The following is a 27,925-nucleotide window of genomic DNA, read 5'->3' on the forward strand; positions in this document are numbered from 1 at the left end:
CTGGATGGAAGCATCAATGAGCTCAAAGATAAACAGCACTGGCAAATGATCAAAAACGATCCACTCTTACCTCAGGGACCGTAGCATTAGTCGTCACGGCCAATTTATAGATGTTGTCCAGCTCGGTGACGTTGCGGGGCAACGCCTTGGCAGATCCTGGACACGCCAGCTGCAGCAGGACGAGCGCCGGAACAACCAAATGCACCTTCATTGCAGTGAACTCTTCAAGCAGCAGACGCCTCGTGGATGGTTAGAGGTGCCGGAGCGATGCTCTGTGGATGATCAGAGGTGTGCTGGGAGGCTGTGGTTATGACCTGCAGACCTGGGACCCAGGCTTTATATGCAACAGGGCCCACGCCTTACTCATGTTGAAAAAAAAATGCATAGAGATGAGGTTTGATTAGCTTCTTAGAGTCAAATTCTTTGAACAGCAGATTAAAAGCCCTTAGATAAGCATCAAGAGCCGTATTTATCTAACGAAATGAAACCCGCTCACAGCATCCTTAATACTCAGAATGAGAAAAGAGATAGCGGATGGAATGCTTTGTAAAGTAGTTTATCGATTTTACCACAGTGGGAACAGCATGGGACATGACAACTGTGAGTTACAAAACCCCCATTAAACATCAAAGCCTTCTGGTTGACAGACAAGTGTGAAGTCTCAGTCGAAAAGCAGCTCCGCAGAAAATATCGATTTTGACAGTGACACTCTGACAAGATATATATATATAGATATATATATATATATATATATATATATATATTATTACTGTTAACATTAGAACATGCGAGTCCCAGAAAATGAACCCTTTAACGAAGGGCTCAGTATGGTCTCTTAATGACAGCCACAACCTCTTTTAGAACCGGTTTTAAACATCAGATGCAGGGATTCAATAAGAACAATTGAAACATTCCAGGACTCGAGAGCAGCTCTATGGACCGCGTCTTCTTTACAAACTCATCCAGTGGTTATCATTTCAGACTTTTATTAACCATCACAAATAAACAGCCTCCACGCATGGCCGAGTGGAGGTGGCAGGAGAGGGGAGGGGGGATGCTACACTCGGGGATTCTCAGAGCTCTGGTACTCGATCCACGCACGGAGGGACGGTTTCAGTGGAGGTGGGAGGAGAGGGAGGTGATGCTACACTTGATGATCTCAGAGTTCTGCTCCTGGTTCTTGCGGATGCGGTAGAAGTGCTCCACGTAGCTGGAGCGGCCCAGCAGCTCCACAAAGTCCTCGTCGTGGGTGATGATCAGCAGCTGGAAGTTGCGCTGGCGGGAGCGGCTCTTGATGATCCTGCGTGACCAGAGGGGACACGAGAATCACTTTCACGTTTTAAACGAAATAAGAACTGCCCGGGGGAGTTGCCTGCTTTTAATACTTCTCGGTCACACCACATTTACGATTAAAGTTGAGGATTTTTGCTGACGCTTTTTATCCGAAGCGACTCACCCCATTCATTCACCCCTTCACACACTGACCCCCGCAGGGCGACAGCCGGCTCGTCAGGAGCAGTCAGGGTGAGGCGTCGGGAGACACCTCGACACGGCAGCTAGGAGGAGCCCGGGGAACGAACTAGCAACCTTCTGTTTACAGTCCACACACTCTACCTCCTGATTTAGCTCAGTGTGCAAGCACACAAACGTCGGTCCCTTGCTCGACCAATCAGCGTAGGGTCAAGGCGTTCCTGTTCAGAGGGGCGATGCGTAGCTCCCCTCTTGGAGGACTGCCGGTCTACACGTGGGTCGGCGGTCCACTGAACGGGCGTGCACAGGCATCTGCGCAGTGGCTTTATGGAGTTGTGCGGATCAAGGCCAATGGGTTATTTAATTTGGGCTTGAAAACGCGAACAACTACATCACACTTCTATTTGACTTGTATCAGCTACTTTCGGGGTCTGATACGACTCGTGTCACTGAAAGCTCTTCTTGATACACCGATTATTACTGATTACATTTGAATAAATGATACTTTGTTGATATAGTTGAATTTACACAATCAATCCCAATTATCAATTTACAGAGATTCTAATAGAGGATGAAATGGTTATTCGATCACAAAGTTACTAAGCTGAAAGATATTTAAAAAATGTAGCATATTTGATAGAATTTAATTTATTTCCGCTTTATTTGTTTTATGATTTAACTTTAGTATTTTCTGAAGTCAGAGGAAGTCAATATTCTGGTTTGAATGCTTACCAAACTATTCTCAGCACTATAAGAATCTTTAAACCTAATTTCCATTATTCATTGACTATTTTTATTGACCATCATCACCATCATGTTATTGTTGATGAATGTCAATGTTATTATTATGCATTTGTAGACTATCTTCAGTGATTCTTCTGCATCTTAAAGGGGACATATTATACCACCAGGTGTGAGTGTGATTAGCCTTACAAGCCGTTTAGAAAATCTGCCCCATATGACATCACTAGTTGGCGTGTCTACCTAAATCTGTGCTGGATAGATCAGTCAACCAGCCTACCCAGTGGACTGAAGTAAACGTTGCTCATCTATCCAGCACAGATCTAGGTGGACACGCCCACTAGTGATGTCATATGGGGCAGATTTTCGAAACGGCTTGTAAGGCTAATCACACTCACACCTGGTGGAATAATATGTCCCCTTTAATGATCAATGAAATACAAGTGGTGCCCGGCATAAAAATAATCCCTTCCTGCCAAAATCCCACATCTTTGCATGGGAGCTGGCAACAGTGGCATCCTCCCATCCAACTGGATAACTCCCTTGTCCTGGATGGCAATAATAGATTTGGTTGGTGCGTAGTGGATACCGCCCTGTCTTAGGTTGTGGTTTGACAATTTTCTAATCATAGTCGTCACATCAAGAAATCCGGTTTGAATAGGGGAATTTACGCTGACTAATAATGACACAGAAAAATGCGACTTGAGTGACGTTGTGATCAACAACGTCAAAGCCCACATCCCACTCGCTAGGCTGTGCAGCCAGTAGCAAACCACCACTCTGGGGAAGGGTTTTGAGCCAGACTTAGCCCACGTCTTGTATTTACAGAGTTTTCCACATTTAACAACCTCATACAGATCAGTCCATAATAATACTGAAATGGTGGCCAACACTTTGTCAGACCCAAAACAAACCCCAAAATGATGATCAATGTTTTTGGGGTTCCGCATCAGGAACCAAACCAGGGCTGCTACCCGGCTTTGTTCTGCCTCTGGGGGTGATGGGACATGTGTCAATATGTGTGTGCGTGTGTTGGCACACTCACTCGACGAGGGCGTGGGCCAGGGACTCGATGTTCTCTCGGTCCAGGTTGGTGGTGGGTTCATCCAGCGCCAGGATGCCACAGTTCAGACAGAACGTCTCGGCCAGGGCAAGGCGGATGATCAGGGAAGCCAGCACCTAGACACACACACAATCAACATGTGGGTTATTGATTTTAAACCAGATCCAGGCCTACATCAGCACCCTTCTACATGTGAAACCTTGTATTTTAAACAATCGCTCCAGGCCGACATCAGCACCCTTCGACACTGGACACCTAGCATTGTAAACACTCTCTCCAGCGAAGAAGATTAACCAGAACCAAGAGCCTCAACTGAACTTGGGAAACTGCTTTTAAAGTTTATGCCAAACAGTCTCAGAGTGAACTGCAACACATTTTTATCCTTGACATGTAGATTCCTTTAGGCCTTTTGAAGGCTAAACTAAATCACCTTCATACAGTGGACTGGAATTGTTTATGATGTAATCTTATTCATACTAAATAGTGTGTTATTTATTAGCTGACTGAATTCCATTGTGATTCTTGTGACCGTGGGTAAAGGTTTATTTTTCCGGCAATTATTCTTCCTTTAATTGAAGGAACTAAATTGATGATGAAAGAGCAGACAGATCAAATAAGTCATTGAGAGAGACGAGAGACGGATAATATAAAGATTATCAACAATAAAATGCATGTACACATTTGAGTGAATCATTTGTTTTGTTTTTAGTTTTTATAGAGAGAGAGAGATCGAGAGAGATCGAGAGAGATCGAGAGAGATCGAGAGAGAGATCGAGAGAGAGATCGAGAGAGATCGAGAGAGATCGAGATCGCGATCGAGAGAGAGATCGAGAGAGAGATCGAGATCGAGATCGAGATCGAGATCGAGAGAGAGAGAGAGCTAAGAGGTGAGAGGGCGGGGCCACAATGCTGCCCCGGGTCAAACGGAGAGGAAAAGGAGGAACTCATAGAGAATGAGAGAGAAAAATAGTTTTTACGGCATTACCATCATTCAAACCCACCCACAGTACGCCATTAGAGCAAAGAGAGAGAGAGAGAGACACCGACCTTCTGTCCGGCGCTGCAGCGGCCCCTCATGTCCAGGGCCGTGTCTCCCTTCATCATCACCACCCGGTAGTTGTAGGTCCTCCTCTTCACCCCTGCCGACGAGTTCTCATCCACGTCAGACCTGATCTCCACGTACTCTATGTCTACACAGAGAGAGAGACACTCAGACCTGATCTCCACGTACTCTATGTCTACACAGAGAGAGAGACACTCAGACCTGATCTCCACGTACTCTATGTCTACACAGGGAGAGAGACACTCAGACCTGATCTCCACGTACTCTATGTCTACACAGAGAGAGAGAGACACTCAGACCTGATCTCCACGTACTCTATGTCTACACAGAGAGAGAGACACTCAGACCTGATCTCCACGTACTCTATGTCTACACAGAGAGAGAGACACTAAAAGACAGACGCAGCGACAGAGAGGGAGAGACAGACAGAGAGACAGGGAGAGAGAGAGAGGGAGACAGAGACAGGGAGAGAGAGAGAGACTGGGAGAGAAAGACAGAGAGACAGAGACCGGGAGAGAGACCGGGAGAGAGAAAAAGGGACAGGGCGAGAGAGAGAGAGACAGGCAGGGAGAGAAAGACAGACAGAGAAAACCGCAGTGAAAGATGAGGAAAGATTTGGAAGATTTGGATGGGGAAGTGAGGTATAGGTAGGGCAGGAGAAATAGAGAGGGAGAGGAGTAAAGAGAAAGAAGGTAGAGAAAAATAAGAGGGTTGACGGCAGTGTTGTCCTTTCAATAAATGTGAACGATTTGACCACCAGGCGAGGGTATACCTGTAGAATAAATAGAAACATGGAGGAATGTAACGAGACAGAGAAAGAGGTGGTGGACGGGAGGCAGAGAGAGGTAGAGGGGGGAGGGCCGTTGGTGTAGCATGAGGCCCTCACCTTGACCCCTGTACGTGCTACGCCACAGGTCTCGGATTATCTTGTTGATCTCGTCCATTTTCATACTGTGAAACTTCATGATGGTTCTGAAAAACAAAGCGGTCACAAAAATAGGATCGAAAGCAGGACTTAGCAATACAGACTTGTACTGAAAGGATAGGGCTCATCGACATTAGCGCTATCCTATCCTCATTAACATCGAATGCAGTCCGAATTCTGACTTTAACTTCAGAATTCTGACTTTAATCACACATACAATACATGCAAATGCTGCCCTAATCCTCTTCCGTGTCTTCCATAGGTCAGTGCGTGGTTCCCATCCTGTATGGTGCACAGTGCCTCTCACTAACCTCTGTTCCTTACAGGTTCTCAACCTGTAATTAATAATTCTGATTTAATTCTCAGAACTCTAAAATAATTATCACATGTGGGCCTGATCCCTTTTCATATGATCAAATCCAGTTCATGACAGTTTTTTTTAGTTTTGTTTTAATTAAGAAAACATAATAATATAATCACATTGTTTTAGGTCGCTTTAATGTAGAACTCTTTCACACATACCTATTCACAACAATAACGAGATACAACACATAAAACAAAAATCTGGTTTGTGGGATTTAGACGAATATCCAGACGTGAGCTCCGCTTCATCTGGTCCGTCTGGGTAACTATGCTCGTGCCCGCCACATGCACGCCACCGGGAACCGGAGAGGCAGGAGTCCTTGTTAGTGCAGTGTGGGTTGCGCTGGGACTGGACTCCCGATGTCAGTACTGGACAATATAGGGTGTTGGGTGTTTTCGTGTGCAAGGGTCAGCCAGAATGACTTAATTTCATGCAAACATAATATATTTCTAGTTGCACAACTATTAAACTACATGATTCATGTGCAATCGAAACAAATACTAATCACTGACAACATTGTTTCCTTCATCATGAACCTGACGCCCTGCTAAGGCTGTGGTTTTTGTGACATACATAGATGGTCGCGATATTACTCATGGCTAACACTGTCATTTCCGCCTTTCATTTCCTTAGGTTTTAAGGCATTTCCTCTTCAAGCTGATGAGACTGTTGATATACTACCTGTACTGTTGCACTGAGGTGTGCCTTGAGAAAAGGCACTAGGAATGAAATATAAATAAAAAACAAGATGGCCTTCTATGTATAGTGACATGAGTGCACTCAAGACTTCTTCACCTGAAGGACAGATCACACATTCAGTCGTGATTTAGTTTCAAGAAACAGGGGTAATCCATTTGATGGTTTTACAATGATTACAGTAAGTTGACATTCACAATGGCATGTTTACATTTATAAAGCACATCCATGTTTGCTTATTGGCATGTTTGGAGACGGATATGATGAAATTACAGTTGCCTGAATGCCATTGGCAACCATTGTGAGAAATTGTCAACAAATTCTCGGCCAATGGCCATACGTGCACGCCAGAATAAAGGCATTTGTTGACGCATTAGTGATGGTTAAATAGTGTGGTTAACCAGAATGCTTTTCTGAATGCCTGCGCCTATTTTCAACTGCTTCCAATGAGGAGAGAGTGTGTGTGGTCGCATGCGTCGTCAGAGCCCAGCGGGCGGTGTCTGTGTTCAGAGCGCCTGGCTGTGGATGTGCGGCCGCCTTTCAGGGTGGAAGTCTCTCCAATTTATTGAAAAAGCGCTGCAGTTTTCACCGTCGCCTTTTCTGATTCACCCAATCACAGATTATGCAGAGCATGGTTTCTCAACGGGGGCGGTACCGCCACCCTGGGGGCGGTACCGCCACCCTGGGGGCGTTCGCACAACCTAGGGGGGCGCTGAGAACGTGTTTGTTTTTTTTTAATTTTGGGGGGGATTTGAAACTTTCATGGTTTTCAATTTTTTGGGGTGAAAAAATAGGCTACCTGAAATAAATAGCCTATTTTCATTTATTGGTTTCTAACCCCTCTACTGTCTCAGCTACTTTTTACTGTCTATGCGCAGTGTAACAGTGGTCATACAGCGCGGTTCGGTCCTGCACATGTGTGTGGACCTCTGTGTGTGTATGTGTTCACCGGCTACCCGGATGGGTCAAAAGCAGAGAAAGAATTCCTAGTACCTGTGTACATGGCGAAATAAATAATAAATAAAAAAAATAATAATAAAAAAAAAAAATGTTGCACAAATAATGTTTAAAGCAAGAATTAACTGCTACCAGTTAACATTCAAAAACGTATATTTCGAGGGAAAAGTTACATTTTAAGACGTAAACAGTTCGCACGACTTTAAAAAGTCACCTTTAAACACTGTCCAAACATGAAGAAATATTCAAAGCAATGATTTGCGAAAGGTATAGGGATGAGGGAGAGCTATAAGAAAAGGGTTTTCTTTATTTATTAGAAAATAATAATAATTATTATTATTATTATAATATATGTAAATTGGACATATAGTACCCCATATCAAATTGTATACATACTGTACCAAACTGTATAGATATAAGGATTGTATAAATAGATAAAGTGTAAATATAGTACATCAAATTGTACAAGTAGATATATAGATATAGATATATGGATTGTATAAATATAGAATATAGTATATCAAATTGTATATATGTAGATTGTATAGATATATAAATATAATATAGTATAGCAAATTGTATATCGATAGATTGTATATATAAATAGATTATAAGATAAGGAACACAGGAAGTTAATTTAATAAATATTGTTTATTGAGCTGTGGAAAAGGGGTAGGATTAAATAAGTTGTATACTTCTTCCATGGGTTGACAGGGAATCCATGTTACCCCAATTCTCCCCAAGTACATGCTAGGTTCCACTCAGTGCTTCGGGAATGAACACAAATAAAATAAAATCACCAACTACTACGTGCATCTGATAAGGCCAAACATCCTCAGCTATCTCTAGAGACCATGTGATAAGACAGCATATGGTAGACTTGCTTCTCAACTCCAAACACGGGCAAGGATCAACTAGGGGGGTAGCAGACTAATCTTTACTTGTTTATTCTACATCCCGTCCCCGCGTACATCATAGGAGAAGACCCAGAATGAGTGTTATGGGCAACGCCATAGTCCCGTCGCCTCGGTGAACAGGTTCTGATGGCACGACTTATAATCAGAACCAATGAGCTCACTGCTGCTGCATGCTCAGGGATTGACATTTGGCGACTTTCGAAATGTGAGTACATGGCTGTAAAGGCCAAGAGTTCTGCTTCATTTTCTCTGTTTGCACTAGTTAGAAAAAAGCAAGACCTGCTGTCAGTTTTTGTCTGTGCTTCTTGTGTAAATGAAATAATATTAATATTAAAAGATATTCTAAGTCTTATCTCATAGTAGTTTTTATTAAAGGTTTTTATTAAAGGGGGGAGGGGAATCCATAAAAAAGCGATGCTTTAATTTTGCCCTCAATTTGTACGTGCTGCAAACAGATCCTTCCATTACTTTGGTGGTGTAGACACCACTTGGGGTAGACCCCCAAAACACGTGATATTAATTGTGAATCTAAACATTCTGCATAGGACGGAATTCTGTGCAAAATGTTTTAATATTATAACGGAAACACCCCCGAAAAAAGTAAACACATCAAGCTCAGTATAACAAGTGAGCCATATTATCGATAATCTCACTCTGAGTCACATGTTTTCACTTTGGTATTGTAACGGTGAGTCAGCTGCTCTCGTATCATCGGAGGATGCTGATAGGTTTTTGTCTGTGGTCACCCCGCTGTTTCGTAACTAGAAATGGGTCTGAAAACACTTCAACCGAACTGATCATGTTTCCTGCCTGTGGCCTACAGATGGCCGATGTTGGCATTGTATCTGACCTCTTTTCCTTTCTTGTCCGTTATGATTGAAGCTCAGCTACGGGTTTCCTCGAATTTGAAAAACCTGCTGAAGCGGAGAAGGAATACATTGATATCATCCCACGCCGTAACGTGGGATGATATCAATGTATTCCTTCTCTGTTGAGAAAAAAAAAAGAGAGTTGATCAACAGTGTGTGTGTGTGTGTGCGTGTGTGTACAGTATGTATGTACAGTATGTATGCATGTATTAGGGATACATCGATACCAATACTCAGGCTATATACTCAGCCGATACTCAGCCGATACTGTGCGCATGTACGTTACGGGGTTATTTGCCTTGCATTATCGTTAACCTAGTAATCTATGCCATTTTATCACAGTAACTGAAATAAGTCTCCAATTTAGAGAGAAAGGGTCAAATCCTATGCTCTCCTCAAACGCTATGTGAACGTTCCACTCTGCTGAACGCAGGTGGCGTCGCGACCACAGCCACCGCATGTGCGGTGTGTGTGGACGTGTGGAGCTCTGTCTGGGATGCAGGTACAACAGTAACTTATTCGTCCTGATTCTGACCAAAGCATGCAATGTATAAGTGCCATCACTGAGACACTAGTCTGGCTCTCTGACCCCTTCCGGCAGATGGTGAAAGGTTTGCATGCCTGCTAAATAACAACATTTTGGCCATGAGATATCTCAGGTTTAACAGACCCAGAGCCCCCCAGACCTAGACCCAGACCCACCCCAGTCCCAGTCCCAGACCCAGACCCCCCCCCCCAAGTCCCAGACCCAGACGCCCCCCCGTCCCAGTCCCAGACCCCAAACAATGGCTCTGTAGAGAGTGGTGCTGCAGTCTGGCTGCCACCTGGGCAGATGTACACCGCTAGACACGCAGTACTGCACATCGCTGTAATTCTGTTGAAGTACATCAAATATCTTTCTAACTTTCTAACTAAAGATGTAAACACATCCCCCCCCTCCCCGTCAGCTACCACCACAAGTACAATGTAATTCATCGGAGAAAAGGCTCATGTGTACGGCAACGTTACAGGGTTAGATCAACGCTCAACACACTCAAAAGTTGTCTTTAGTTGTGATTGTTTTGACCACGGATAACAGCTCTGCGCTAAGCCATGATTTAATTCCCCACGTAACATTGTCTTCAGCTGTTCAGACTCATCCAAAGCCAAGTTAGAAAGATAGTTATGTTACCTATGGCAAAAATCATATGACTAAAATGCCATAACATTAATAAACGTGAATAAACGCAAAGTCAATAGAACTGTCATACATCAAGTTGTCCATGAACATGATTCGGGCCTATGTCCTATGAGATAGATTCAGCTGCCGATGTTGGAGAGAACAAGCAAGTCAGTGTCCCCGGCTGCTTCACAATTCACCAGGCTACGTCCTTTGATATCCTTCTGATTGAGGGATCCCTAGTAGCACAAATAACTTATGATCAACTTTAAGTCATAGATGTTCTACAATTTAGGACATCTATGGGGGGGGGACCCTTCCATTTTACCTCAATGCGGGCACGGGGTAGGTTTTAGAAAGTTCCTCAATCAAGGCGAACCTTTGGCTTATTTGGACTGGTACTCACTGGTCCAGGGCCTTGGTGACCAGCTCAGTGTATCCCCTATAGATGACTGGTACTCACTGGTCCAGGGCCTTGGTGACCAGCTCAGTGTATCCCCTATAGATGACTGGTACTCACTGGTCCAGGGCCTTGGTGACCAGCTGAGTGTATCCCCTATAGATGACTGGTACTCACTGGTCCAGGGCCTTGGTGACCAGCTCAGTGTATCCCCTATAGATGACTGGTACTCACTGGTCCAGGGCCTTGGTGACCAGCTCAGTGTATCCCCTATAGATGACTGGTACTCACTGGTCCAGGGCCTTGGTGACCAGCTCAGTGTATCCCCTATATATATATAGATGACTGGTACTCACTGGTCCAGGGCCTTGTAGTAGATGTCCAGGTCCTTGTTGACCAGCTCAGTGGTCCTCATCACGATCATCTTGTCCCGGAAACGCTCGTCCGCCTTGTTGTACTGGTCCTCGCGCAGCTCCTTCCTGCAAGCAGCAGCAGTTCAGTGATACACTTTGACACGGCTTGTAATGCTAATCAACCTCTAAACTTGGTGTTAACCAGGCTTATAACGGACTTATAACTGAATGTATTTGTAAAGTGTTACTAAGAATATAGATGAACAGTTCTGCGTTCAGTGAAAGAACACTGAAGAAACTGTTTCTTTAACAAAATGAAAACTAACGTGTTTGGTCAGCATCAAAAAATATATAAAACACCCCCCCATGACCAGGCCTGAAGACATAGTTTCCATTTGCTTGGTAGTTTTTTTTTGGTGTCCCCTAAGGCCAATGCTATGGTGCTAGCTCTTGCCATGAGATGCCAATAGTGGGCCAAGCTACATGTTGGGGGTTTAAGGCAAGAATCTGGTGTTAAATAGATAGAAATAATGAAATAGTATGAAATACTTATTCGATGAATCTGGCAGAGAAGTACCTTTCATCTTTTAAGTAACTCAGCTTTCTTCCAACAAAAACCAGAGAGAGAGACAGACAGACAGACAGACAGACAGACAGACAGACAGACAGACAGACAGACAGACAGACAGACAGACAGACAGACAGACAGACAGACCTGCAGTGGAGGATCTCTTCCTCAAAGCCGTTCTGGCGCCCCTGTGCGATGCTGCGGGTCTTCTTCAGCTCCTCCACCTTCCGCTCCACCTCTCGCCGCTCCCTGTTCCACCACACACACACAACCCCCTTCACTACTAGTCATGTAGCAGACACACACCGGGACACACACACAACCCCCTTCACTGCTAGTCATGTAGCAGACACACACACAACCCCCTTCACTTCTAGTCATGTAGCAGACACACACACAACCCCCTTCACTTCTAGTCATGTAGCAGACACACACACAACCCCCTTCACTACTAGTCATGTAGCAGACACACACACAACCCCCTTCACTACTAGTCATGTAGCAGACACACACACAACCCCCTTCACTACTAGTCATGTAGCAGACACACACACAACCCCCTTCACTACTAGTCATGTAGCAGACACACACCGGACACACACACAACCCCCTTCACTACTAGACATGTAGCAGACACACACCGGGACACACACACAACCCCCTTCACTACTAGTCATGTAGCAGACACACACCGGGACACACACACAACCCCCTTCACTACTAGACATGAAGAGGCTACTTTAATCCAAAGGGACCTTTTAGATCTATTTTGTAGATGCATTTCATTAATGAGCAGGCAGGCAACTCTTCCTCAGAGCCTCTGGTTCAGGGAAACTTACAGGTGCAGACATTAGCCTTAGAACTAGGGCTGAACCATACGGGAAAAACATGCCATCTGCGATAACGCATAATAATAATATAATGCACTGGATATAACTGACCTTTAATATTTCACACTATATATACTATCCAACAACCCTGTTGCCTTTAAAACACTTTCATTCCTGGAAACTTTACACTGCTAAGCATAATCAAATCAACCAACATTTTCAGTTGACATTACATTCAGTTTAGTCCTACTCGATTAATTCATTTGCATCGACTGTTTGTATTATGCAAGTGCTAGTTTAATGACGACTACAGTGACAACCACATCCTACTCTATGCATACAGCGTTTGAGCGTAGCGTGTACGTACTGGCGCAGCTGCATGACCTGCATGTTGCCCATGTCCTTCAGCAGAGCCTCCCGCCGCGACAGCACCTCCTTCAGCTCCTCACCGCGCCGCCGCAGAGTCAGGTTGTCCTGCAGCCAGCGCTCCTGCACCTAGACACACACACACACACACACACACACACACACTTACACAATCATGGACATAGGTGACCTGAGTGGAAAACCCTGCACCTCGGAGGCTTTGGCCTCAATGAAAAGGGCTGCAGGCTAAAGAAAGGACCGCCACAGGCAGCTGAGCGGGTACCTTCTGGGTGTCTATGTCCTGCCGCACGGCGCCCATCTCCTTGGTGATCTTCTCCTTGTGTTTCTCGGCCTCGTGAAGCTGCCCGTTGGTGTCGTGGAGCTCCGATTCTTTTTGCTGCAAATCCAATAAATAAACGGTCACCATTTCAGCTTTGGTCGCTTGACGTGAGCACACACACTGCTCACGTGCAGCCGTGGGCTGAGAGTCAGTGTGTGACATTGGGCTCCTCCACTGAATGGATTATCTTCAGAATAGAGACCTCTTTGTGTTCCTGTTTGCCCTCCTCCGTGTATCTGCTGATGTCTCTCTCCAGCGTGCTGATGTTCTTCACTTTGTCCTTGATGGTGTTCATCTGGCAGAGGGTCAGAGTTCAGTCGTTTGGTTCACAAGTTCAAACAAAAGACGACCAAGGCGTAACCCACCGGCCCAGACAGGAAGGGAGCGGTTATAGAAACACTGAACTGTACCACTATCATCCACAGAAGTGTTAAATGTGTCTTTTAGCGGTACAAAAGGTGACAGATGCAATACAATTCTAAATCAACAATTGAGTAGACATGAACACAAACAGCCCACCTTCTCCTGTCCCTCGTCCTGCTTCTGTCTCCTGCGGACCACCAGCTCCTCCCTCTCCTGCTGCAGCTTCTCCAACATGGCTGAGATGGGGGTCAGCTGCTCCTTGGCGTCCTGCAGCCATGGGTCCATCACAAAGCGGGGGTGAGCGCCTGTATGCGTGGGTTTGTGATTTTGTGTGCTAGGGCTGTCAAGTTCTGGTTGTTCAGTTGATAAATTTGCAACTATACACCTGCACATTCCAATGAAACGGAGCCCTTTGTGTGTGTGTGTGAGAGTGAGTGTGAGAGTGAGTGAGTGAGTGAGTGAGTGAGTGAGTGAGTGAGTGAGTGAGTGAGTGAGTGAGTGAGTGAGTGAGTGAGTGAGTGAGTGAGTGAGTGAGTGAGTGAGTGAGTGAGTGAGTGAGAGAGAGAGAGAGAGAGAGCGCGCGCAAGGCACTGCCAATGTTAATCGCTCAGTGTGGTGAGGAGAGAGGAGAGAAGGTAGCGCCAGAGACGCTACCTGTGTGTGTGTGTGTGTGTGTGTGTGTGTGTGTGTGTGTGTGTGTGTGTGTGTGTGTGTGTGTGTGTGTGACATGTGTGTGTTTGTGTGCATGTGTGTGTGTGTTTGTGTACCCTGATCTCCCTGGTGAGGCTCTGGACCTCCGTGGTGGTCTCCACGCTCTGGGCGGTCAGCGCCTGCTGCTGCTGCATGTCGCTGCTCAGCTGCAGCTTCTGGCCGCGCGTCTCGTTGACCGCGCTGCGCAGGCTCTGCACGCGCTCCTGCTGGTCCTGGATCAGCTTGCGCTTCAACTCCACCTTACTGGAGGCTGAGAGGCGCACACACACACACACACACACGTTCCATAACTGTATATGAATCAGGGCGGCGGGGCCAATCGTTTGACTATGCCCAGGAACACGGGAGAATTGGCACCAAACACTTTGGAGACCTGCTTACCGGCAATTTAAATGCCGTTGACAAATTTGAAAACTTTTGTGCAATCGGGGGGTGAGCTATACATTACCAATCCGGAATAATAATAATTATACTTAACTCTTACAATAACAAGAGGTATCCATCCACAGATACTCTCTCAATACATAATTCAATAAAATCCAAAAAAAAAAGATCTGAACACTGAATATGTTATCATCCAGCCCTACAGCTGAAGGCATCTAGTGGCCCTTTCAGCATGTGCGTGCCTGTGTGTGTGTGTGTGTGTGTGCGTGTCTGTAAATGTGTGTCAGGCCATGTGCGGGCCGTCTCACTGGTGTCCAGCCGGTGCTGGGTCTCCTGTTTCTCCTGGCTGACTTGCTGCACGGTGCGGCTCAGGTCCACTCCCTGCAGCCTGGCCTCCTGCTGGGCGATCTTCCGGTCCACCTCCTTCAGGTCCAGCTGGGGGCGGACACACAGAATCAACCACACGCAGGGGACGCACCACGCATACACTGCAAAGAACAATGCAAGTGTGTTGGGGATCACACTTCCTGCATAACTTCTTCTAACTGATGTTCTTATCTGGAATATAAACATATATGGTATATGGTTACATGGTTCTCAATTGATCTATAGCAGAGAGCCGTTTCAAGTCGCATAGCAAGAAGCGTCAACTGGAGGTATTAATTTCCACAGCAAAGAAAGAAGGATGGAACGGTCACAATGATAATGCTCCAGGACTGTAATTAAATTGCAGGAAAGTGAAGTAACTACCAGAACCGGGACACTGTAGGTGTCACGGCTCTGGTGGCTCCATACTCATCATTTAGGCTTGGATTTTAAGCATTGCATTGAAGTTATTGAAAGGATTATGCAGGTGATGGCTGGAAATGCCACAAGAAGATTGGCTGAGGGACTTAAAGATATCATTGATGGATAGAGAGGAGACAGTTCCTTCTCAAGATTTCTTCCTCGCTAATTAAGGGAGTTTTTTCTTGCCCTCTAGGCGGCTAGGGACCAGGGGGTGTCATAAATATACAGCCTTTTAAGGCCTTTGAGACTGTACCGAGGATTAAGGGCTATGCAAATACAATTGAAAATTGAAAGACAGCAGAACGGGAGAGGGATCACAAGAACTACAACGAGGGCACGCTCTGGGGAGAACATCTATGAGCAGGGGGTGTGCGAGGGGACGTGAAGGGAGGAGGGGTCGTACCAGGAAGCGGTCCATGAGTGCGATGTCCTGCAGGCAGGCCTTGGCCGTCTCCTCCTCAGAGATCATCACAGACAGCCCTGTCTCCTGCTCCTCCACGTCCCTCTTCAGCCCCTCGATGTTCCGGTTCACAGCCTGCAGCCGGTTCCTCAGCTCGGGGAGCTCCTCCTTCTGGAGCTTCTCCATGGACACCCTGGAGGTGGGGGGGGGGGGGGGGAAGGGGATGGAGGGGGAGCAGGAGGAGGAGGGGAAGGGGAAGGAGAGGAAGAGACATGGGAGGACAGATGAGAGGAGGGGAGAGGACATGAGAGGAAAGATGGAGGTCAGAAGAACGCCACCACTCAGGCCTGGGCATTATCTTTGTTTATAGTCCATCTTAAAAGGATGTAATAATTATTATTATAAAAGACAGGCTAAACATAATCAAATGAGCACATTAATAAAACATGGAAAGAGATGGAAAGCACCCTTTGAGAGGTGATTGGATACTACAACATTTACATCCATAGCGGCCTGATAACTGTTTTAGAAATGGCATATAGCAGTTTGTTACTGGGATTTCAGTTAATATAACTTATCTGCCCTGTTGGTCATATACCAAGTTGTAATGAGTCATTGACACATAGAATGAAGTGTTTTTATGTTGAGAAGGCTAACCTCATCACTAGGCTTATTTCTGTAAAATAAACTACAAAAATGAATATGGAGTATATATCAATATAACGGCAAGGGCTATAATATGTGTACCGGTAATATGTAATCTTGGTCCCAAAAGAAGATAACACCCGGGAGACTGTTTTGCAAGGGAAATATTCCATGTGGATACTGCTTGGTTAGAATGAATGAAGCTAGAACAACGATTTAATTTCCCCCTGAAATAAGTGAATATCAATATCAGTTGTTAGCCCTGTAGTACTATAGGGCCATGGCAAAACATCTGATTAGTAACAGGGTCAATGCCAATTAAGTATAAATGAAGTAGAGTAAAGGTAGAAGTTTAAGTAGAAGCAGGTTTAAATCTCAAAATAAATCACCAAATCTAATGAAAACCAATGCAAAATTGACAATATCAACTTTATGAGACGCAAACCGGTAGATATCTTGAGAAGCAATGGACAATTTTGACACTATTGAAAGTCCAGGGGGAATAGAGTTGAATTACACCAAGCCAAACAATCGCAATTCCACCAGATGGCAATGAAGAACCCATGTTCTGATTTAACCTAATTCACCATTTCATTCTCTTTACCATTGAACATTTATTGTAAACACCATATTGAGTTGAAAAATGGTACCAAAAAAAGGAAATCATTTTGGTTGTAAAAAGATTTAAAAAAAAAATCGCCTAAAACTTCTCCAAATCCTGCTTTGATATACTGTCAGATGACATTTTTCCATATGCTTTTTAAATCTAGTCTGGTTTGTTTGTCCGAGTTTGTCTTGGTAACGAGTCGACGGGGGGTGTGACTTAGCGACAGGTGAATTGTCTTTCGTTTAGCTAACAATGGTTTTGATAGACTGAAGGTCGAGAATCAAATCCTTAGGGTTCTGTCAAATGCCTTAAAACTTTGCGATTGGGGGCGAGGGGGGTTTACCCAGATACGGGCCATTTTGGGATGAGGAGATTACAACCAAGTTCATTATAGATATTTGATTACATTTAATTACCCAAAATTTTTACACAAGTCAAAACCCGGATTCCCAGCTAGGCCCTGCCTCACCTGACGGGCCGCAGAGCCATCATCTGGTCCCGCCGTCCCTCCTTCCTCCTCAGCTCCTGCTCCGTGTTCTTCAGCTTGTCGGGCACCAGCCGCAGCTTGGACTGCATGTCGCTCACCACCTCGTCGAGCTCCACCTCCGAGGGGAAGGTGCGCTGGCACACGGGGCAGCAGGGCCCATTGTCCTCCGTCAGCTGGCTGATGAACTGCGTGTACACCGCCGTGGCGCCCGCCAGCATGGCTGGGCGGGGCGCAGCGATGGGTGGGGTGGAGGTGGATGAGAGGGGGGGGGATGGATGGATAGGAGGGATGGACGGGTGGAGGTGAATGGGTGGGTGGGTCGAGGAGGTAATAAGGCAGGTGTGCAGAGGGGGAGGGATGGATAGGAGGGATGGGATGGAGGAGGTGGAGGTTTGGATAGTTGGGTGGGTTGGGGTTGAGGGATGGATGAGCAGGAGGGAGGGAGGTATGTGTGTTGATTGGTGGAAGTGGATGGATGGATGGATGGATGGATGGATGGATGGATGGTTGCAGGGGGAAGCAAGGAGGGATAGATGGTTTGAGGAACAGGTGTAGGGATTGAGAGACGAATGGTTGGAGGAGGAGGGACGGATTAGATTCAATGGAATGTCACTAGGAAATACACACAAATGCAACCTCAAATGAAAGCAATTAGAACAAAACCCTGATGGCAATGGGAAATCTCTGCGATGTCCACGATGTTAAAGCATCGTTTCCATCCCCAATCAAACCTCGTGCCCTGCAAGAAACGATTCTCCGTCCTCCCCGGTGACGATAACAGCACGAGCTCACCTCTCTGCTTGGAGGTCTTCTCCAGCTCCTCCTGCAGCTTGCCCAGGTCCTGCTCCAGGTCCTGGCTGCCGCACACTTCAAAGAACTTCTCCTCGTCGCTGGACAGCTGCTGCTCCTTCCTGCGCAGCTCGGCAGACATGTAGCTCTTGTTCTGCTCGCTGGAGGCCAGCTCCTTACTGGACGACACCAGGGGGGCGGGGGAACACGTTCGGGTCAGGAGTAGGGATGGAGAGTCCACTACAAGCGGTTCAATCCATCTCAATGACAGCACAAGAATTCTGTAAAAACTAAATCCAAACCGTCCGCGTCGGCTGAAATCTCGATTCCAAACGGCAGAATTTAAGAAACAAGTTAATCTAGCAAGTTATTGTTGTTGTTAATTAAAAAAGCCCATCTATACCAATCTGTGATTCTGAGAATCAATTCCACCAATTCCATTACTTGGAACCATAGTCCTAATCAACCTAATGAAATCTAAAAGGTCCATCCGTAGTCATGATCGTGTTGATCATGTTGGATAATGTTGGTTTTATGAAATTTATAGTGATAATGTTCCTGTTGCTGGCCCAGCAGAAAACGGATACATTTATTATCAGATCAACGGCACCATGACGAGATCAGAGTGTGATGACGAATATTCATGTTATTTATTATAATCATTATTACTTATTATAATATTAAACAAAGGCAAGACTGATTGGTCAACTACACCTTCAGATGGCACAACTAGCTTGAAAATTCATGGGATTTTTGTATAGGAAGTCGCAATATCTGTCCATGGGAAAACATGAAGGTTCAGTGATTATCCTCGCTATTTAGAACAAGACTGAGCTATGACTGAGACGTTATTTAGGTTCCCCCTATTGGCTAGAGTGGTAAACTACAGTTTGCGTTGCTTAACCTCTTCATCACCGTGCCTATTTCTGAGTTTCTTTCTGAAAATAACAAACCCAAAGTAAATTGAGTATGTCTCCACATCTAACTAACTCCACAACTAACTCTTAATGACCAGGGTCAGTATTTGATAATTAATTGAAGTACAGCCAAGATAGAGAGGTTTTACTAGAGGTAGGTTGAGGCTAAATCTCCAAACTAAATTTGACCCCTCTATTGAAAGGTCAGGGCGATATAAAGAAATGACCCCAAGTGCACTCAAATGCACTCAAATGCACCATACGGCCACCAGATGGATCGATGAAGGACATGTGGGGCGACAGTGGCTCAGGGGGCAAGAGTGGGTTGACTTTTAACCGAAAGGTTGCTAGTTCGATCCCCGGCTCCTCCTAGCTGGTGCACCTGAGCCAGACGCCTCACCCTAAACTGCTCCTGACAAGCTGGCTGTTGCCCTGCGTGGTTTAATCTGCCGTCGGTGTGTGAATGTGTGATTGAATGGTTGTAGGTCACTTTGGATAAAGCGTCAGTAAAATCCCCTAAATGTAAATGTGGATGTAAATTAAATGTGTGACGATTAATTTACCTTTTTGACCTCTGAATTTACCTCTAAGACCCTCTCTTCGCTACTAAAATGGATTGGCCCAGTGGCCACGGAAAGCCATGGATAGCCATGGAAAAGGGCGAGGGCAGGGAGTGAGTCCTCAGGCCTTCAGGTCTGAGGACTGGACACTACTACCCACTTGAGTCTGGCCAGCTTTTCCCGGGTGGCGTTGATCTCCTTAGACTTGGTGTGGATCCAGTCCTCCAGCTTCAGCTTGGTGGGGAAGTGACCCAGCAGAGACACCAGATCCTCAGTGTGGCGGGACTTGATCCTACGCACCTGCTCCTCCTTCTCCGTCTGCAGACACACACACACACACACACACACGACGCACCGACACACACACACACACACACACACGACGCACCGACACACACACACACACACACACACACACACACACGAGGGGCCGGAGAGATGGCGGAGCGGAGAGGGTGAGGGAAGGAGAGAAACAAAGAGATTGGATTACTGAGGAGGCTGGGTTACGCTCTGAACAAAGAGGATGAATCAAAAGGATAGGATTCAGTACAGTTCATTTTACTGTTCTCTGCTTGAGACAGCGTGGAAAGAGTCTCAAAAACATCAAAAATGTTAAAAAAAAGTGACATATGCAGAGTGGTGTTTCCCGCATGTCTAGTAGAGAATGGTCTTGTTTAAAAATGTATTCTCTTATCCTACATATTTTGGAATCTATCTGTATTGTTAACGAAATAATGATTTGTCACACAAGATTAAATGATAAAAATATGTATTCTATGGAGTCAGCAAACACAGTAAATTACATTTTACTACAGACCTCGTACTACACCAGAGACCAAAGGACAGCGTTCCGAACCCTGGAGAGATATCCCTTGTTTTGGAATGAACAAAAATCGTCTAGTCTTCACGTCAGTGTTTGCTTTTAGTATTCAAGTCAAACTGCTTCCAAGTCATTATGTTTGGATTGGTTGTACCAACGGTAAACAAAAACAACTTGCAGATGAATAACCCTAGCCTTGTCAACCTTGCAAACGCATCATGAAACCATTAAGCAGGAACACACCATCAACCTCAAAGAAACATATCTTAACTTATATCCAGTTTATACATATCAAGTGAATACTTCCTGCCCCGGTGTGATTTAATCTGAAAGCCACCTATTTACCATCTGTGATTAACAGAGTGTATCTCGCCGGTTCAATACCTCTCGTGTTGCATATAATAGCTATTGGATAGAGGGATGCCAGTGAACTTTGGCACCATGCATTGGGCACCGTGCCTTAAATGATCGGAGCTGGTCAGGGTGATAATGAGCAGTCCACAGCTGGGCACACAGGGGTAGGGTCAAGGGCTGGCAACTCCAATTTAAATGTATTTTAATGTTATTAAATGTGCTTTGCATTAGAAACAATGGTTATCAGAACAGGTAGGTGAGTAAAACTCATCTGCATTAGTTCTGATGAAAGACAGCTAAAAGAATTCCATAATTTTCATAATATTTGCCCCGACTTACTCAAAAAAAAGAAGGCCAGAACGTAACCAGCACACTTATGTTTAGTTTTCTCCAGTAGTGTTTTTCCAAAAAACGCTTCTGGAGCATCAGATCACACACCACCGACTTAGTGACAAATGACGCAGCCATACTTTGTTGGCTGTTGTTTCGTATGTAATGTCAGTATGTGCTATATATTGTGTCATTTAAAGATGAAACCGGATGTACATTTCTTATCACGGTAATCGTGAACAAAATGATCAAGGATATCAGCAGACTTGTAGATTGTATCAGTATTATCGAGGTTTTGTTGAAATTTGCAGACATTTTTACTGATACACAAAGTAAAATAATTTCACCAAGTTATACATTGAAAACCATCAAATAGCAGCACTATGCACTTTTTGTTTGCATTAACAATTGAATAATACAAAGGCAATGTTGACATTATAAACTTGATGAAACACAAACAGATAGATATCTTAAGAAGCAATGTACAATTTTGAGACTTGAACACCCCATTGAAAGTTCAGGGAGTATATAATTGAATTACACCAAGCTAAATAATAGCAATTGCACCATACGGCCATCAGGAGGTGATGAAGAAAGGTTGTTCTGATTGAAGGCTGAAACCCTCTCTCAGCTACAATATATGATTGTAAACACCATGTTTAGTTACAAAAGTGGTGCCCAGACACTGGATATCCGTTTATGGATCACAACTTTGACACAACTTTGATGACAAAACCAACAAAGGTAAAACGTAATATTTGGTTGCATAAGAAAAAGTGAAGTTTGGTTTTGATTGTTTGTTCTGCGATTTCTTTCCAAAGAGTGATATAATGTGGACCTTTAGAAACAGGGAGTCCGTGTTTCATATGATGCATAATTTGTTGCGTCTTTTGTGTAGCCAACAATTCTAATTGTCCTTGGTGCACACTACAGATAAGAGAGACTTTACCAAGTCTGGAGTGCTGGCACTTTCTTCGGTCAGGTTTTAATAGGAAGCAAAACAATCTTGCGTTGGAGTGCGGCACCTGCGCGCCCGTGTCCGGGACACTGGGGCTAACTTTGGTCGACGTGGACGAGGGATGATAAGGTTGATAAGGTTACCGGTTTAACAGTTATCTGCAGTTTACTATTATCATCAAATCATTATCACGGTGTTAACGATAATTCAATTTGACGCGGTGTCGATAAGCGTCAGGAACTCAATGTGCCAATGTACCCCCTCAGAGGGTGCCTCTGTCATGCACGTGAACAATATTAAAGTGTGGCGGGGGGGGGGGGGTCACCTTGTCTTTCTGCAGCATGTCCATCTGCGTGCGCGTGGTGGTGTGTGTGTTGAGCGTGTCCATCTCCTGGTCCAGCCGCCGTCGCCTGGCGTCCAGCTCCTCACGCTCCCCCTGCAGCACCACCACCTCGGCCCTCAGGGCCTCCACATTGGAGCTCTGCACCGCCGTCTGCAGCTCGCGCTCCTGGTGGGGGGGACGGGGGACGGGGACGGGGACGGGGGGGACGCACACGGAGCGCATGACGCACGGCGAGAGCAACACAACTCCTGATCTGCACCCGGAGAACCGAGGCATGTCTGTAGTCGTGTGTTAGTTGCATGGTGAACGGTAAACGGACTAAATGGCTCTAAACTCCGCTCGGAGGCGCCGGGGATCGAACTAGCGGCTTTTTTTTCGGTGACCTTTTTTCGACCCAACCACATGCTGCCCCTGTTTTTTTTATGACTTGCGCGCCCCCGATGTGCTCACATGCTTGGCCAGCTCGTTCTCCAGCTCCTGCAGCCGGCCCGAGGAGCCGTCCAGCCGCTCCAGGTCGGCCCTCAGGTTCCTCAGCTCCTGCTGCTTGCGAGCCTGCAGGTCTCTCTTCAGCGCCACCACGCTCTCCAGCCCCGTCTTCCTGTCCCGCGTCTCGTCCATGGCCTGCTGCTTCTGCTGCTCCTTCTCCTGCAGGTCCGCCTGCGCCGCACACAGCGAGGGGAACGGTTTCAGTCTAGGGGCGGGGGCTGTGGGCCTATGAACGCCACTTTGCATTTGGTTTTAATCATCGAGGGCCCCAATTTCATCGCGTACTGCACCATGATCTGATTGGCCGCATGCTTCTCCTGCTCCAGCCTCTCGGTGACGTGGCGGTGGAAGCTCTGCAGCTGGGATTGGATGAAGGGCGTGCGGTCGAAGCCGTCCAGCTCCAGGTAGGAGGACAGGGAGCGCACCTGGCGACAGTGGGCAGGGTGAAGGCAACAACGCGTGACTCATTTCGTCCCACTGTTAATTGACACCCATGAGCCACCCCAGTCCCGGGCCCCCTCACCTGGGCGTCGCGGTTTGTTATGTTGGTCGAGTGGCGGTCGGCCTCCTGGTCCAAACGACCTGGACGGGGAGAGCAACAGGTCAGCGAGGGGTTCTGAGCCAACCGGCCGGCTCGCAGGCAGGCAGACAGCCAGTCAGCTGTCTGGCTGACAAACAAACGAGCGACGCAGACGTTCATCCGTCCATCTTTCCGTCGCCGTCCATCCATCTCTCTCTACTAGGCTGAACACTGTGTCATGTGTTACAGCAGGATTCTGAGCGCGAGTCCACTCTGGTTGTCATTGTGCTCACACTGTCCAAGCTACCGTGCCTCCATCAACATTAACCGCTCCCGGGTTATGAAGCCCCACACAGGGGCTTCACAGTGATGACTAAATATCGATAGCACAGGGTTCTCCCCAAACCATGTGGCGCGGCTCCGTACGTGCGCATGTACCTTGTTCCACCAGCAGCTCAGACTTGACCCTGGTGAGTCTCTGGCACTCGCGGGCGGCTCTCTCCAGCTCCTTCTGCCCGTCAGTCAGCCTCCTCTCCTTCTCCCGCACCGTCTTCTGGTGGTTCTGGTATAGGTCCTGCAGCTGGTCGTCAGAACCCTGGAACACCTGTTGACCACCACACCTTAACCAGCAAACCTCTTAACCTCTTCAGCCTGAAATGACCCGGGAACGGGTTTTGCCTCTCCCCCCAAATCTCAAAGACGTCTTAAGGTAGTTCAACACATTTGAAAGTCGTCATGTGACACACCAATAGAAAGATAATGTCATACTTCCAACCACAAACTAAATAAGAAGCATGCAAGAACAATAGTTAAGTATTCCATTATTGTGCACAAGCACATCAATAGTGATCCCTTTCAAGGAATTATTATTTATTAATTTATTTAGCGATTTTGCCTAAACCTACCTCTACCTCCTCTTTAACAAAAATCATGGCTGTTTCACATCTGGACATAGACAATGTCAATCATTATCCCATCCCTGTCTTTGTCGTATTACAGTGGTAAGATATGCTGCTCTTTCATCCCACCCTCACCTGTTCCATGGTCTCCTCCAGGTCCTTGTTGTCCTCCTCCATCTGTTTCCTCCTGCTGTCCAGGGCCTTGATGTCGTTGTCCAGCTTCATCACCTTGCCCAGCTTTGTGTCGATGTCCATCTGCCGGTTCTGGAGAGGGACAAACAATATACTTCTTAGTATACCTTAGTATAGGCTGTAATACGACATGTTTTTGCCCCGGAAAACAAGAGCAGATATTTTAAGAAAAAGATTTCATATTGAATTGAGGGAAACATGTGCATCACTGCAGTGGCGTAGGCAGTATTCCACTATCTGAAATAAAATGGTATGGCACTTTGTGAGAAAAAAATAAAGGGTGATTAACAGCGCAGTATACATATTCTGTTAAGTACGATAAACAGAATATGAGTTCTGCCTGCTTACTGCTGTAGCGTCTCTTTCCGTTTCTAAGCTCCAGCACTGTGACACGACACCACCGAGAAAGCAGTCCTTTGCACAAATAAACAGAGACGGACCGACCGGCAGACAGACAGAGACAGACCCACCTCGAGGGGCTCGATCTGGCCCTCGACCCGCTGCACGCTGTCCCTGGAGGCCATTAGCTGGGCCTCCTTGGCGGCCAGCATCTCCTCGATCTGCAGAGCCTTCTCCTTCATCTGCTTCAGGTAGCGTAGCTCCACCTGGCACTCCCGCACGATCTGGCCCTTCTTCAGGCGCAGCTGCCGCATGGTTTCCAGGGCCTTGATGTACCTGAGGGCCGGGAAGGGGAATACCAGCACAAACGGATTAAGGCCAACAAGAATACAGCATTAACAACAAATTAACAACTATTGATCCACGGCTGGGTTATGAGGTGGTGTCCGCTGCTGGTAATATGCTTTATTAAAACTTAAAATAAAGTAAGCATATAGAAGAGGACCATGAAATAGAAACATGCTAAATAATCAAAATTTAATCAAAATGATCAAAAAACATCTAATGAACCAGCGAGAGTTGACTTTTAGTACTTTGTGGCTGCAAAGATGGAGTCAAACTTCTCCTTGAGGGCCTTTCCCTCGCTGAGGGGCCAGTTGGACTCCTCTTGGTGGCAGAAGATGACATTGTTCAGCACCGACTTGGACACGCCAAGACCGGAGATCATCTCCCGGTCCAGCTCACCACACTTGGAGGAGATGCTTATCTGCTTCTCTTGCCTACGAGGAGCAACAGCATGGTTGTAACTTCACGTCTCAATTCAGCGGATTGATCGTAGAAATAAATGGGCTCATCAAGTTCGGAGAGACTAAAATATGTACTTCCGAGTCCGAGGATATTTGGGAGTGTCAATAGTAAGATTCTCGTAACCAAAGCGAGGTCACTTCTCAGGTTACCTCTCTTTGGTTTCAGGTGGCATATTTCAATTGTCAAATTGATAAGTTATAGGATGTGACTTTATTGGTAAGATTATTAGAATCCCTTTCGATCATTGAATGCTGACATGTCCAGTTAACTTTAATCTTTTGGCTTGCTGGAATTGTACACATTGCGACTTTAAGCATGCAACATCGCAGAAGATCCCCTCCAGACCCACACACTCCATGACAAACATTTTGCCTTACTTGATGCGGGTTATGACGCCCTCTAGCGTCTTGAAGGTGTAGTTCTTTGCCTTCTGTGTGCAGGACATGGAGCGCTGTATGGCTACCTTCTCCCCGTTCACGTCGGTGAACACCAGACGGATCTGGGCTCGCACATCCGTCTCATGGGCGTCCTACAGAGATGCACCATTTCTTTAGTCAAGATAGCTGATTAGCTGATGCATGTCCTTTTAATTAGGTACAAGGTCAATTGTATCCAACCATAGATTATTCATTTCATTTTCGTTTTGCACCTTTTTTTTCTGGAGTAAATACTAAGATATCCATACACCCTAAACCTGCTGTTTTAAAAGCTATTTTTAGCCAATTTATCCTTTAAGATGTTGTTTTTTGTTGTTCTTTTACACAGCAAGGCTGTGTAATGGTTTAAGTGATGAGACCAATACATTTTAATTCATAGCCAAGTTAACTTGATGAAATAGTCAATATACATAGTAAACAACAAGAGACTGGATGTCCTTTTAAACTTAGGGTTGTCTGTGAGAAGCAACACACACTAATAATGGATCAGTAACATCATCTTCGAATCATGCAAGCTTTAAGTGCACCGGCATATTAGCTCATCTATGAATCCCCACCAGTAATCCACTGTAAGCATAAATGGATCAGTGTGAACCTGTGGTCCTTGACTCACTTTAGGGTCGTGGACGAAGGCAGCCCCTTTGGCTCCAGGGGGAAGTTCTCCTGATGATGCATACTTCAGGCACTCTATGATAGTCTGGACACCAAGAGGAACAGAGGGTATAGCTTTACGGGAAATGACATACGTCATGAGGCCTTCTGGGGTGCATTGCGTTGACACAATTGCAGCAGATGCAGAAAACATTTGATGTGATAAGGCACATGTTTCTAAAGCATCAGCACATTCAACCATCCGCTTTTCGGATACAATTTGCATTCTATTATTTATGAAATATTTGCGTTTTATTACAGTTTTTCCTGCTCCATTGGGTCCAACCAGAACGGTGAGAGGGCTGAAGAAGGAGATGACTTGTTTGTCTTTGTCCTCCACGCCAAAACTCCTCACCCCCAGGATGCTCATCTTATCTATCCTGGACATCTTTGCTTAGATAATGGTAAAGTTTTACTTGGAGAGAAAGGTGGGCTGTAATTGAGTGAAAGGGACACACACAAAACACAAAGACTTTCAGTATGCTGTCGGGTAACAATCTAATTGTTTTCACCCACAATGTTTAATATAAAAAGCTCAGCTCCACTTTCATTAAATGTATTCCTTAGTAGTAAAGGGCCGATTGAATTAAACAATGAAACCACACAAACTTTGGCAGGTTATATAGAAGAACATGTTTAGCAATTTATAAAGGATATATTTTACGTATTGTTTACTTTTTGTAAGTTGTGTCCACTACATCGTATGCTTACAGCTAGACACATAGCCCATATCCATAGGATAGAACCTGCTGAGTAACCGCTAGCTTATCTAAACCAAGCTCTTGTGCTTAATGTATTTGGCTCGTACCTTACAGTCCCCCAGTGAGTATGAAATACACCTTAACGAACACGGGAGCGGAATTCAGAAGGCACGTTGCGGTGCTTTACGACAGATACTTCCTAACCTGAGTTTTCGCGCAAAGTGTGCAAAGAAACATTACGTCACTTCCGTATGACCGTGCATGTGATGTGACTCGAATCAGAGCATTGTAGAGAAATGCGAATGTCTGGTAGAGCTCAAACACTTTACAGAATATAAATACAATACACAAAACT

General features: G+C 45.7%; 1 protein-coding gene across 2 annotated transcripts; it reads right to left on the reverse strand.

The window, feature by feature from the left end:
* Nucleotides 1–540: 540 nt before the first annotated feature.
* Nucleotides 541–27,838, reverse strand: rad50 (RAD50 homolog, double strand break repair protein). 2 transcript variants are annotated; one of them, XM_060056550.1, is made up of 28 exons: nt 27,678–27,838; nt 27,129–27,302; nt 26,832–26,915; nt 26,159–26,310; nt 25,568–25,753; nt 25,106–25,310; nt 24,579–24,707; nt 23,983–24,148; nt 23,548–23,606; nt 23,315–23,449; nt 22,989–23,195; nt 22,521–22,703; nt 19,894–20,051; nt 18,260–18,435; nt 17,450–17,687; nt 15,732–15,921; nt 14,848–14,974; nt 14,212–14,405; nt 13,601–13,711; nt 13,284–13,376; nt 13,025–13,138; nt 12,743–12,870; nt 11,693–11,794; nt 10,981–11,103; nt 5,224–5,309; nt 4,322–4,464; nt 3,257–3,390; nt 541–1,300 (listed from the first exon to the last, which is right to left on the reverse strand). In XM_060056550.1, the coding sequence occupies exons 2-28, from the start codon at nt 27,255–27,257 to the stop codon at nt 1,114–1,116; spliced, it is 3,939 nt and encodes a 1,312-aa protein (XP_059912533.1). In that variant the 5' UTR covers nt 27,258–27,302; nt 27,678–27,838; the 3' UTR covers nt 541–1,113. The 2 variants fall into 2 exon arrangements, with proteins under 2 accessions (XP_059912533.1, XP_059912534.1); XM_060056551.1 differs by lacking the exons at nt 541–1,300; nt 3,257–3,390; nt 4,322–4,464 and adding an exon at nt 4,587–4,706.
* Between the last annotated feature and the right edge of the window lie 87 nt (nt 27,839–27,925).

Source organism: Gadus macrocephalus, chromosome 7 (assembly GCF_031168955.1).
Source record: "Gadus macrocephalus chromosome 7, ASM3116895v1".
Taxonomy (NCBI): domain Eukaryota; kingdom Metazoa; phylum Chordata; class Actinopteri; order Gadiformes; family Gadidae; genus Gadus; species Gadus macrocephalus.

What these genes read in the sequence shown, in the direction of transcription:
- rad50 (XM_060056550.1), bottom strand. Translation starts at nt 27,257, where the DNA reads ATGTCCAGGATAGATAAGATGAGCATCCTGGGGGTGAGGAGTTTTGGC. An exon ending in TCCATCTTTGCAGCCACAAA is followed by an intron (nt 25,311 to 25,567) that starts GTACTAAAAGTC and finishes CCCGGCCCTCAG; the next exon opens with GTACATCAAGGCCCTGGAAA. An exon ending in TAACAAACCGCGACGCCCAG is followed by an intron (nt 23,450 to 23,547) that starts GTGAGGGGGCCC and finishes CACTGTCGCCAG; the next exon opens with GTGCGCTCCCTGTCCTCCTA.